The sequence below is a fragment of the Molothrus ater genome, chromosome Z (genome assembly GCF_012460135.2).
Source record: "Molothrus ater isolate BHLD 08-10-18 breed brown headed cowbird chromosome Z, BPBGC_Mater_1.1, whole genome shotgun sequence".
In the NCBI taxonomy this organism is placed as follows: domain Eukaryota; kingdom Metazoa; phylum Chordata; class Aves; order Passeriformes; family Icteridae; genus Molothrus; species Molothrus ater.
Genome location: NC_050511.2, coordinates 37,091,460 through 37,105,406, shown reverse-complemented (window position 1 = coordinate 37,105,406; position 13,947 = coordinate 37,091,460). Strand labels below are relative to the sequence as shown.

The window sequence follows — 13,947 nt, the reverse complement described above, 5'->3', positions numbered from 1 at the left end:
AGAAAATATTAAAAATATGAAACTCAAGAGGTCCTGTCTCCTCCTCACTGCAGGAAGAGTTTTGAAAGTACAGTTCCCACACCTTGTACAGACCAAGAAGCTTAACACAGTGTGCACCATCATGACTATAGGAAAGCAAATGCCATAAAATTGTAATAAACATAAGTTTTTCCTATTGTGAAATAATAGCAATTTATGAAGTCAGCAGCTGCTTATATGCTCCTCCTTTTTCAATATTTCCATCAGAAAGGATTTAAGCAGCACACAGTCTACAAAAACAAAAAATAAAAATATAGAGAGCCCAGTAAATAAAATTTCCCCATTGAAACCTAGATGGTTTCAATGAGGAAAGATATTCATATATCATAAAAAAAAAAACAAACCAAAACAAAACCAACCTGACAATATTTTAAATAAAATCTTCAATTTCAAGGCTTTCTGATGCTGCTAAGTGTGTTGAAGAAAAATTAAACAAGCCACAAAATATTTACAACCAAATTCCAACACACCAAATTATGAAATATAATATAATTACAGATCCAAAGTTTTTTTCACAATCAGTATAGATTGGATTAAGTCTCTATAGACAGGTATCAATCATAATAAAAAAATGCTTGCATTTCAGTATTCCAATTCACATTACTTCCAAAACTTTACTTTACTCTCATTTATAAGTGAACATCCAAAAAACCAGAGTGCAAATGAGAATCTTGAGAAACAAATGTCTGCCATTCCCCAAAAGCACTGCCACAGCCACCCTTGATTGAAAGTAACTGGAAAATAAATGTAATCCCAACATTAACTTTCTATTTCAACTTTTAATAGAAAGTTAACTAGATCTGGACATGAAACTTCATTCCATCCTTCAGCAGGTGTCAGCTGGATTGTCACGTGTTCGAATATAAACCTTACCTCATGGTTGGAAACAAGATTAGTTACCACCCAGGACACATTGGGGGGTGGCCCGCCAGTAGTATCACAGTACAGCGTGATGCTCTTTCCTTCCACCACGGTGATGTTGTAATTGCTTAAGTTTGCTGAGGGCAAGTCTGTGTGATAGAAAAAACAACACAAAAACCCAATATGTATTTGTATTTGACAGAACAGACACCATGCAAATCTAAGCAAGCAATACATCAAATATTCATTGTAGTCAGTACTATTTAGTCAGACAGTACAAACAGCATCTTTGGAAATAAAAAACTATAATTTGCTGCTACGTATTTTCTGCACCTCCTCTGTTTCACATCCTAAGAAAACATTACTGCATATGGAAATACATTAACTAGTTAATTATACAGGAATATATGTCAGGTGCACAAACAGAAATTATCTTAACTTCAAAATGAAAAAAAAACCTCTTCCTTTACTCTTTAAAACTGGAAATTGTATCTGTTTCTTTATAACATCTACAAAGCAACCTCTGGGTTTTACTGATATTGTGGTATTTCCACTGTTCTTCACAACACTAACAGGAAAATCCAATTAGCTCCCAGTATCCTACAAGAGACTGAAGCCCCCCTCTCATATAGAGGACATAGCTCAAAGTGAGCAGGGCAAAACCTAGAACTTAAGCTCAAAGAGAGGAAAACAGAGAACTTAATAGATTGAACTAGAGAAGGGAAAGGACAGAAGAGAGGGTTAACAATTGCACAGAGCTTTACTCAAGGCACATCAACTGATTTTTCTATTGTCCTAGGAAAAGCAGAAAAGCAGTGAGATATACTCATCAGAAAACAAGACCAGGTTTTACAAGAATTAGAACTCCCCCTCCATCTTACAGAGTTATAAATCACTCTGTGCCTTGTTCTAAGGCATCCAAAGCAATGGGAACTTCCCAGAGTGTAAATTTTTGTGGAACGTTTACAAAACCATAAAGAAATACACAATTGCCCTCTCCAAAATAGCACTAGCAATATCAGTAGATTTCAGGCACAAAGGGATTCACATTTTGTATTTATTTAAGAGGGATTCAGATTTTGTATTTATTTATGTAACAAATAATTATGCATCACTCTAGAAATAACATCCTTCTTAAAAGATACGGGGTCATCATTTGAAGCTGCTACACTCTGCAAAGAGTCTTGGTCTCCTTTATGAGGCATTTCACATCAACTGTTCCAGGCAAATTTTAGTTGCAATTTATCATCTCAAATAATCAAGCTTATCTGCTGTGCAGGACATTTATGCATTATTTTGCAATTTCTCTTCTTCTGAAGAAGAAGCAGCTCTCTTTGGTTGTGTTTTTTAGTTGAGATTACAGCAGTTTCAGCATGGACTTGGCGGTATAGGAGTTTAGCAGAGAAATTTTTCTTTATGTAAAAGGTCCAAAAATAATAAATAACCATCAAATCACTGTGAACATATGCATATGATTGCTGGAGGTTCAACAGAAGCTAGATGTATTGGAAACCTCCCTTAAATTAGTTCAATAAAATATAACTGAGTGGAAGCAATACAGAAAAGAAGATGAATAATTTTCCAGACAATGCTTTCCTTCCTAATAAGATTTGAAGATCAGCACAAGTATACGATAACTGCTCAGGCAATTCTCACAGTGTTTTAAGCAGTGTGCTAATATGATTCCCATTATAGGCATCATGGATTTCTTCTATTATGTTCACTTTATAAATCATGTGTTGAAGTTTATTGAGACAGAGCTGGGGAGTTTGTATGCCTTGATGCAGTAATCTGTTAGCGAAAGTAGCCATCTGCTCTAGCCTGCTGTGAATGCAGATCTCACCAGTGTCTGTCAACTAGCTGAGCAGGAAATAAAACTAATCTTAGGGAACATTTGGATATTAATTATGGTAGTTAGAGAACAAGGGGAGAAGTAATGAGATAATTTGCTTTATAAAGTTACACTTCCACAACACCTCTAAATACTATTCCAATTACTCTTGCCAGACCTGAACATGCAAGGAGAATAAAGATCCCCACTCTTCTTAACCCCACCACTTGGGAGGAGGTCTACATGATAGATTAGCATTTCATTGTGCAAACTGGCACAGCTCCTACTAACACATCACTTCATGTGAAACCTCTCATGCAAGCAAAAATGAAAATAACTTTTGTCCCTTAGAGCTCTCCTTTAAATAGCTGTTAAGTTTTGAGACAACTTCTTCCTGCAATGTGTTTATTCACAGGATAAGCAACTGAAGTTTAATTCCTCTGGTACTGGCTCTGGTTCCCACCGAGAACTAGATCTAGTTATTTTTATTTGCAGAAGTCTGCACGTGTCATGTCGGTGTTACATCTCTAATGGAAACAACTACATCATGCTGCATCCTGCTAGAAGGCTATAAAATAATAGTGCTTGTTATTCTGTATGTTCATAAAGTTTTAAAAACCAATTGCAAGGCCCCTGCTTCTAAAAAGATAAAAACGGAATGGAATGGAATGGAATGGAATGGAATGGAATGGAATTAGAATTAGAGTTAGAATAGATTAGAAATCACATTATTTTGTGTGTTTTCTTTTACTCTTCTTCCCAGTCATAAGATGGGTGGAAAACACAAGAATAGTCTCAGGATTCATTTTTTCTGGTTGGATATATTGAGATAGTGTGCTTTAACTGCAGGCTAATTTTGTTTTGCTTTCCAGTGGCACCCAGACTGCTCCACAGTAGAATCCACACTAGCTGAGATGTGGCTCTATTTGGGAAAAGCAAGACAGTCACATAAGGCCTCATCTAGACATGTGATACATTGCCTTTACCAGCAAAGCAATGACACTAAGCAGCAAAATCTGTACTGAAAAATAACTGCATGCTAAAAGAACACAATATACACAATATACACAATATACACAATATACACAATATACACAAATGCTCAGTTTGTATGCCCACTGTAGTGTGAGACCATTTATATTGGCCAGTAACACTTTAACTCCTATTGAACTACATAGATAGCCAACCACACTGCCTTTATTCCTGAGTTAATTTGGTTAAATACAGTGGTTTAGATAGTTACAACTTTTGTTGACAGGGACGTGCATTTTAAAGAACTTTGTAAACAGCAGTTGATACAAATTCAGCAGATAGCACAAGCAAATATTTTTGTATACTGCCAGCATAGTAAGATTAGACTGTAGCATAAGGCCCTCTACAAGGTAGACATGATATCATCCTTCCACAAGTTTCATCTTGGTATCTGTCAGACAGATTAATCCATGCCTCAAAACTCAAACCACAGTCTCTGTTCCAAACTTTGATAGAATTAATTATTATAACTCTGGATATCAGCAATAACCCTTCTAAAACCTGATTGATTTTTGCTATATATTTGAAGTTTGCTAAATTCTTGGCCTTAACCTTCTGCAACAATGTGTTGTATACAGGTTGCATACAAGAGCCTCTTCCTTTTATGAGTTCTGGAATTTCTCTCAGACATTCAAATTTATTGAGTACTTTCCTGTTCTGGTGCAACTGGGTAAAGAGAGCTTCTGAATGATCATTTTAAGAGCACTTTCTTTTATTTTGTTTTTCAAGTCCTCTTTCTTTTTAATAATCTATTCAAATCTTTTCAATCTCTACAAAAATGGGAGGACAGAACCCACTACTGAGAACTTTAAACTGTAATGTAGAGAGTAACACAGTTTGAGAGATGAAATCATACGCTAAAATCCATGTGTTTCCATTATGCACTAGTACATAATAGCTATGTGCTTTCACCACATACAGAATGTATCTTCTCATATTCAGCATGATTAAACTTTATTCTCAGGAAGAGGCAGCTCTGGATTAGAATAAGCAGTCACTTTCCTTACCCCAGCACAACTAGACAGAACTAGAGACAAGCAGGAGGAGCTCATTTATGTCAGCTGAGTCTCTCCAAATACCACCTCATGCTTTAGGAGAAACAAACACTCCTTGAAGTAGGGTTTGGGGAGGGGGGGCATTTACCTTCACAGACCATCATTAGTGCAAAAGGATGGCCTAAAGCCAGCAGACGGTGAAACTGCCAAGCATCACTAGGGAATGAGTCACATCTTCCCTGTGCACAGCAGGGACTTCAGCAACCACAAAACCAACACTTTGGATGCCATTTTCAAAGGTTACTACTACATTTGGCTACACAACTGTCAATGGAAATTAAGAAAATGAATGTGCCTGTATTCCTACAGGGCTTTCCAAGTCCTCATGCTGCTACTTATTACTTTCTACAGAAAACTTAGATTGGCCTTCCTAGAGCCAGACTATCACTACATGTCAAAGGAAGGATATGATCTAATAGAGAAATAAAAACTCTACTCTGTAACTCAACTCTTAGCACCAAGAATCTTAGCCAGTATGCTAAAGGAACATTTAAAAGAAGGTGGTCTTAAGCCAGAAGAAGTAAATCCATCATTGCACCAAAGATACTGTTTCACTATCTGCAATAAAAATAAAAAACAACAAAAATTTTTACAAAATTAATACCAGACTCACTTTTCTGCGTCAGCTTTCACTTGCTCAGTTCTAGGATTTTTTTCAGTTGCTAAAAAACCTTTAAAATTATCTCAATATGGTCAATTATCCTCACTAACACCTAAGAAATTACATGATGAAAAAATTAGTACCTGGGAGAATACTGTAAATTCAATATTACTATTGAATTGCTAAATGGTTTTCAATGCAGCCCATGTCATTTCCTGTTTGCTTGGCATGTTTTTGAAGGTCAATTTGTTGTGTAACAAGAACAAGAAGATACCATGAAAAAATGACCATTGTTTCTGCATCTGATTTTTAACCAAGTACTTTTAATCCTCACCTGAAATCCTTAACCCATCTTTTCAGTAAATATATCAGACACAGAATGATTAAAATAATACTGAGGCAGCAACCATCTATCAAACTGAACCATTCAAGGCAGCCTACCAGAACACTAATTTTTAAAACATCCACTGCAATTCTTAGGGCACAGTGATTAAAATTAGTCTACTTTCCTCACATAAGATTCCAATAAAGTCTAGGATTCTTGTTTCTCCTGGTTTGGCTTTTTCATTCTAGGGACAAAGCATACAAATAATTACCACACTACAGTACAACCTGGTAACAGCCACTACTTGTTTGGAGCCTGAAAACAGGATGGTTGACAATGCAATCATCCACAGTGTCACATGGATCTGTAAATTTCAAAGGTCTTACTTGCTCAAAACTGGCTGTTATGGAAAACAGGATATGATGATACCATGTTCCTTGTATCATTCTATTGAAATTGTGCCTTGTTTGAAAAGGCAGTAATGTTTACTAATTCCAGAGGTCTTTTCCTATGTGCTTTCAAGGGTTTAAAAAAACAAAACAAAAACAAACAAACAAAAACAGGGAGAAACATTCTAGTAATTCTAGCTATAAAGATAAGAGCTGTCGGATATGTGATTCACCTCTTGGGTTTCACTTAACAAAAGCCTGCAGCCAATAAGCCTGGAGCCAGATTTCCAGCCTAGCTGCATCTTCAAAGACTAAAAAACGATACCCCAAAAATTTACATGCAAAGCATGAATAAAAGAACCACAAGCAATTGTTGTGGTTCCTGTTTTGGAATTGTTCCATTTCCTGTTGTATCACAACCACAGAATCAAAATCCTCAGTACACAGAAAATTGCAGAAATCTCAGAGAAGTTGTAACAAGATGACAAGCACAAATAAATTCAATGAAGATGAAAAAAATATGTTAGGCAAATAATATACAGAATTAGCAGAAATAAAGAACATTTAAAACAAAATTTAATCTTTCATTTATCTTCCAGATCCCAAAGATCACCATCTCCATTTTTTTTCTGGAGCTCTAAGATCCCTTTCCTCTCCAGTCTTCATTTCATAATATTAACCACCATGCATCACTATCACTTCTATAAGATTTTGCCATCATGAACAACAAAACTTGAAATTTCCAACAGGTTAAAATGGAAAGTAAAGGCATCAATCTTAGAGGTATAAGAAGAAAAGATGAAAATGAATCTGGGATTATGACCCATTTCTCCAGATTTCCATACTCTGCACACAGTGTGTGAATGTACATTTAAAAAACCCGGATCAAAATTTCTTCAAGTCTTCAAGAGAATAGACAGCCATTGAATAAAGCACTGAATCACCACTGAATAGACATATGCTTGCCATGTGGCACAGTACATATTAATGGGTGTTTTCCACAATGACCAAATGTACCAATGGTACTTCGCGTAGGTTGGGCAAAACGTATTTCTGTCAGGAGGCAGAATGAAAGATATGGCAGCTCACTGACCTTCCCAAATATTTTAAAACACTAAATGAAATCTCCCTCCTTTCATGGCATGCCTGATTGCCACTCTCAATCAGGAACCTTTACGGAAATCAATTAAACAAGTGCAGTCTATACCAGAAGATGATGAGTCTAATTTAAAGCATTGCTTTCCCAGATCAAATGCACTCTTACTTTGCCTTTATACACTCCATCACTCCATACGTAACTAAAGCTTTCACTAGAAGCAAACTTCTTTACATAGAGCCAGCACATGCCACAGCAAAGACTACAAGACTTGCTAACTCCTCGTCATGACCATGGCAACAAGCACTGTCTCCACAGAACTGTGACACCATCACCATCCAAGGCTTCAAAACCTTCATGAATACAGTGCAGCCAAAAACCAGCAAGAGATGTGCACGCATAAATTCATTTGGACAGCAAGTTCTCATCTGCAGTCAACCTCTACAGAAGTTCTGAAGGTTGCTGCTGATATTTCAAATCAGATGAAGGGCTTACATCTCCAAGGTTTACATCAGCTCTTTAACTTCTTCCCAGGACTTTTCTTTTAAGACCCTTAGATGTACTCTGGATTCTAATAGGAAGGTGCTGAATAAAATAGGATCTTGCATATCATTACCTGGTCCCCAGTAGTAATATAAGCACTTTGTCTGCAAGAATTTTGAGATGAAGTGTTTTTACAGAAGCTATCAACCTTATCAACAATTCTCTTACTAGTAGTATCATGAAGGTATCCCACCTTCATGAATGGCTAAGGAAATTAAATTACACCTGGAAAAATTGTTCTAATATGGCATTTAAGCTACAGTTGAGCCACAATAGCTTTCAAAGGAAAACAAAAGACAGGTAGTGCCATTGGGCTGAATATATCAGCCACAAGCTTAACAGATGAACTGAGAGTTAAACAGCCTTTGAAGCGTAAGTTAATGAGGCCCAAACCAGCTTAAGCAAACCTCTAACAAATGGCATCTAATTCACCAAGTGTATGTAATGCAGTTTCAATATTGTTATCTGCAGAATTTCATGTGTGTCCAGAAAATACTCAAAATAATGCTGACCTGCCTAATGTTGCAACATGATAAACATGTGATCCTGAAATAGGAACATTTTCAGAGAACAACATAAAAAAAGTAAAACTATAGGTTTCACTTTTGGTACCAAGTATACCATATGCCAAGTATATTACTGAAGGGATGCCTTGAAAAAAGGATTCCCCTTTTAAAGAAAACAGTACTTTCTTTAGATTTCAGGTAGAGTTATCTAGTCATCAGTCTTCACCTAGACAGAGCAAAGTAAGACTATCACCACAAAAGAGTCAAAGAGAGCTAGTCTCCTTAGCAGGTCAGTACTCCACCCTTACACAGATGTGCCAAGTCAGGCACAGAGAGTACCTCTGTAAATCTGCACAATATAATGAGTTCAGAGATATTTCTTTCCCTTGGATAATGCTTTACTTCTTTCTATTTCTAATCTACTTTGTATTACAAATCTCCTTTGTTGACACTAAAGCAGAACTTGAATCAGTATTAGCAAACAAAAATTGGCTTTTTTTAATATGAGACATTCACATATGCCACATGTGGCTAAACTATCCTCATTCACAATCTCTGATTTACATAGATTGTAATGTATAAAGATCTGTATGAAAGTTGATGTTTGATTCACAAATAGGAAAATGTTGCATGTTCAGAAGAAAGTTATATACGTATCTTTGAATATGGGATTCCTGTTGCCTTTCAAATTCAATAAAATTTTGGTTATTTCCACTTACAAGCTAGAAAATTCTTCTAATTAAGTTTAGAAAGTTTTAACTCGAGACCAACAGTGAAACTCCATTACTGTCAAAGTCTCTCAAAAAATGAAGTTTTTCACATAGCCCACGATCACAGGTACGAATTAAAACTCTTACAGAGAAAATAAGAAGAGTTTGCCTCTACACATCATGCACCACATCTAGTTCTTGTGCCAAAATAAACAACAGAGGCTAGAGAATCCATGAATATTCTGAAACACAAACACTGAGAACATTTAAGTATTTTTTAAAACTCAATTCTGCCTGTAATATTTTCCTTCTAATATGCTTATCAGTGAAATCTATCTGATAGTGGAAAAGAATGTCTACATCCACTGGATTATGCCTTTGCTTGTGGTTTTAGACTGCATTGTACTGCAATTGCTTAACATCTAATGCTTATTTTATTGGCTCAGTAGTAGTACAAATCTTTTCTGTAAATTCAAAGAAACAAATGTGTCAATCCTTCAGTTTGCCTTTATTCCTTCTTAGGATTTATAACCACCTGCCTCCAGTCTCGTTTTGCCACAAACTTATTTACCTTTAGCAGAAAAAACAAAATCACCAGGAACAGGCTTAAATGAAGCTAGACCCAGTTCCAGTCCATTTTCAGTCATCTGAGCAATTGCCTGTTGAAATCATGGGTTTCCACAACAAGTAAGAAATGAGTAAGCAGTTATTTTAGCTTGAAATCCTACATTACAACAACTTCTAAAATTTTTTCTGTCATACATACACAAGTATCCTAGTATGCACTAAGAGCAACACCACGGTAGTTTGTGCGCAGGAGAAAAGACAGGCAAAGAAGGTGAACATTCATTAAATCACATAGGTCTTAGACAAGACAGCAGTTCTGCTGACAGGCTGCAGATGTAAACAGCCAGCCATTCTGAATATACCTTAGTGATATGTAAAGCATATTAGCACTGGAAAGTAATCTGCAACATTGTTCAGTAGACTGCAGCTAGCATACGTGACCAGTGATAAGAAAGAAGGCAGCTAAAAAATAATATATGATAAAAAAAGCATCCAAGGCTGGCACAGTAAGCAAAACCTAAAGACAGATTCAGCATGAAATCTCCATATACAAAACTAAATTGGCCAGATAAGGCAAAATGCCATTAACCAGACTGAGATGCAAAGCAATACAAATTCTGTACAGGACTGCAGAGACAGCTGTAGAAGCCACGCCTTTTCCCAAAATACCAGAAGATAAAAAGACTTCTTTCCGTATCACTGAAATCAATGGTAATGACTCAGTAAGTGTCTGCCAGAGGGGCAAGCAACATATCAACAATCAGTCCCAAGGATGTGGTCCTGCCTCCCTGGCATTCAGCAAGCTCCAGGTGATCTGCAGACTGACAGTCTTCTGAGTAACCTTACCCAAGGCACAGAATATGCCCTGCTTCCAAGGACTTAAGACACTGGTGGCAATAACCAACAGAGCTTAGAAGCATTAATAAGAATAAAGTGTTTATTCATTTAGTTCTCTTCATTGATTTACTAGTGCTATTTACCAGATGGAAACAAAAGGAGATATCCCAGGTGGTGGTGCTGTCCACGCTGTACAGATAACTGATAAATGCTCTGAAAATGGCAAAACTGAACATGACCATCTCTATACACAAAAAGCTCTGCTTCTGTGGTAGATGCAACTTGAAAATCTTTGACACAGTAATTACACATGATCCTAAAACCTAGAAGAATTTGACTATTTTCATCATATCTACGTACATTTCAAATGCAGTTGGAAAAATAATTATTGACTGACACTTTTAATATTGCAGTTGGAAAGGATCTTCTAGATAGTGAGCATACCTGGTTTTAAACCTCAAGAAATTAAATAACAAAGTTGATGACATCTAAATGGCAATCTTTAATGAGCACATTATTGAACACTCCCACCGTACAAACAGTTAGCAAAGGACCACAGAAATTTCCTAATTTTCTCATCAATTACCTACAAACCAAACTCCTATGATCAATAAACCACATTGGGCTCTACCTACTTCCCAGCAAAAGATTTATTTACAGCACACAGCAGAAAGACAACCTATTATCAAAACATTTATCACATACTGTATAGGCCTCCTACTATAAGACTATGAAGTAACACCTTAGTAACACAAAGAAGACTGCACTTTTGCTTAGTTTACCAATTTAAAAAAAAAAGAAAAAACAAATTCACCAAGAAGATGAGATGGAATCATTTCATTAGCAGAGAAAATTAGAAAAGCAGAGAAAATGTTTCACTAAAAAAATGCAGAAGCCTTCATGCTCAAAAATTTCTCTTCACATCAAAGGGAGCTAAAAAACATCCCAGAGTTCACAGGAAAAAAATTCAATATGTCAAAAATTTAATTTCTCTTCTGTTTCAATTCTATATATTAGCCTCCCAAAAGGTTCTGGAAATGAAATATACCAGCTTCATCCATGGTTTTGTTTTGAAACTAAGTCTTGTCCTTTAAAATACAGAAAGATACCTGTGAAGATACTGAAACCAAGAGCCATGCATTCAATTTTTCAGATATCTTCCAGAACACAGCCCACCAATATGGGGGTCATTGCTCTTCACCAGGCATTCTCCACTCTATGTCTAGGAAAAGGATGGGCTGTCATCTTTATTAAAAATCTATGTCCTACATTTGTTAATTTTGAAAAGATAAATTAAGAGGAAACAGCTGCTAAAACAAAAGAAAAAAAGGGAGAGGAAAAGTGATGTAAAATTTGGTGATATTTGGATTCTGTAAACTAACATAAATTATATGTTGGCATGTTGCTGGCATCCGCTCAGATCTTCAATACAATACATGCTTTCCATATGCATATTACACATACTGCAAATTCCAGTCTAAATGTTGTATATACTTACCTTCCCTCCTCCTTTTCCTCTTCTATTTGGAAGTACCAGCTTTCCTTGTCATGACAAGTATTTTAGTCAAGATATGCCCACAGGATGCACAAATGTGTACACATATATGCACCTAAACAGCATCCAGGGCCCAGGGACAAGCCTGTTTTGGCTGCAGATGGTTAAGAAATCAGAGGAAAGAACTAATCTCTCACAGGTTTAATTCTGGGTATTTAACACTAAAAGTTTTCAAAGGAAAACCCTAGCAACCTGGTAGCTTCTAGACACACCAGCTAAGAATGTTACAAAATGTGCTGGAATGTCTCTCTTGCAATAATTGATCTCAGTCCAACAGCTGACCTCTTTACACCCAGCACATTAATCTACCCTCTAGTCCATCCAGCTGGAGCAGAAGGTTGGGTCCATTTAGCTCAGCTAGGTATTATATCTCTCATTTCAGGTAAATCAGATCCTGGAGCACACAAGACCAACTCTGCCGCTACAAGATCCCGGAACATATGGGGGTTTTTTAATTGCATGAGACACTAACATCATTTCTGCCACCATACCTGGCCCCAGAAAGAAGCTGGGCACAAGATCAACAGTGATATGAGGCCACAAAACACATTATTGACAGTAAATGCTGCACTTGCTGAGCCTGCAGTGATCCCCACCATGGCTGTTCTTTGGCCAGCTTCTATCAGAGGATGTCACACCCTCCACACAGGCAGTGGAGAAAATGATGCTCAATGGACAATGATGGAAGGAGAAAAAGTATAATTTCTCCTACAGGTCACATTCACTTATAGCTGTTCCTATCCAAATCAGCCCTCCATTAGGATCTTCTTGCCCTCTTTCCTTCCTGCCTGCCTGCTGCTGGGGACCCCAGTTTCCCACTCTGCTTCTAGAGTCCAGCAGATGTGACATCATGCTAGAAACACCCCATTTCTGCCCCTCATATACAGAGGAGGAGAAATCTCCAGCTGGTGAGTGAAACCTTTCTCCAGCTCTCCCAGGACCATACACAGGCAGCAAAACTGTATACGAAAAAGGGAAGGAGATCGCCTTATTGTTATATAATTTTTCAAATTCTTCTAGATCCATGTATCTGAAAACAATATGTTGCAATATGCCACAGACCTAAGTTTGATATAACTCTTTTGTACAACCTTTAAAGTTGTTTCACTAGCATGGAGAACAGAGTTCTTGCTAATTTGTCTCATGTCGGGTTCGGCTGTCTGTCTCTGCCCCGACATGGGTAGTGTGGTTCTTGGGTGGCACGCGTTTTAAAGGATGAGTCTGGACTCTTCAGCTTTTCGGTCTTCAGGTTGTTTATTATTTCTTATCTACAAAATTTTCTGTCTGCCCAACAGAGGTCTGATCTGCAAGCAGTCACAGGCACTCTCTGACCACCCACGGGGCGGTCATGTCTTTTTATACTAATATCTACGTACACAATATTTACCTTTATTTCCCAATGCTTTTTACCCATGTTGGCAAGTGCACCTTCACCATAAACCAATCCCCAAATGCCAACATCACCACAGGAGATGGAGGACAAGAAGAAGGAAGAAGAAGGACAAGACACGCCCTGATCCCTCCATCTTGTCTCCATAACCCCCCTGTACCTAAAAAACCTTAAAGTCTATATTTCACTTTCTAAATGTGTCTATTTTACACCTTTTACTCTAAAGTGATTCTCTTGTCCTCAAACTCTTGTTATTTCTGTGGATGGATCAAAATCAAGCCACCAGACACTCTTGGCAACATTCCAGGATTTTCGAGACCCCCAAGGGTTCTCCTGGCATCTCTGAACATCAGGAATGATGTGCTGAGATCCCACAGTCTCAAGTGGCATGTAGTTCTGAATTTTCTTCCTATGGCCCTAATACTAGTATTTTTGAAGGAAAATAGAGATTTCATTAACTATAGATACCTGAAAAAAATTCAAGTAGGTAAAATTGAGCTATTGAGTTTGGAAACACTAATATTTAGTTCAACAAAGGCACATGCATTCTGTATAATACTTGTTTGTTATCTATAATCAGTATTCTATTTCCCTGCCCTTGAATAATGGT

General features: G+C 37.1%; 1 protein-coding gene across 7 annotated transcripts in view; it reads right to left on the bottom strand.

Moving 5' to 3' along the window:
* Nucleotides 1–13,947, bottom strand: part of NTRK2 (neurotrophic receptor tyrosine kinase 2) — a 199,671-nt gene that overhangs the window by 156,457 nt on the left and 29,267 nt on the right. For all 7 annotated transcript variants that reach the window (XM_036402533.2, XM_036402535.2, XM_036402534.2 and 4 more), the window contains exon 6: nt 913–1,049. In XM_036402533.2, the coding sequence (XP_036258426.1) occupies nt 913–1,049 (137 nt within the window). The remainder of the gene's footprint in view (nt 1–912; nt 1,050–13,947) is intronic.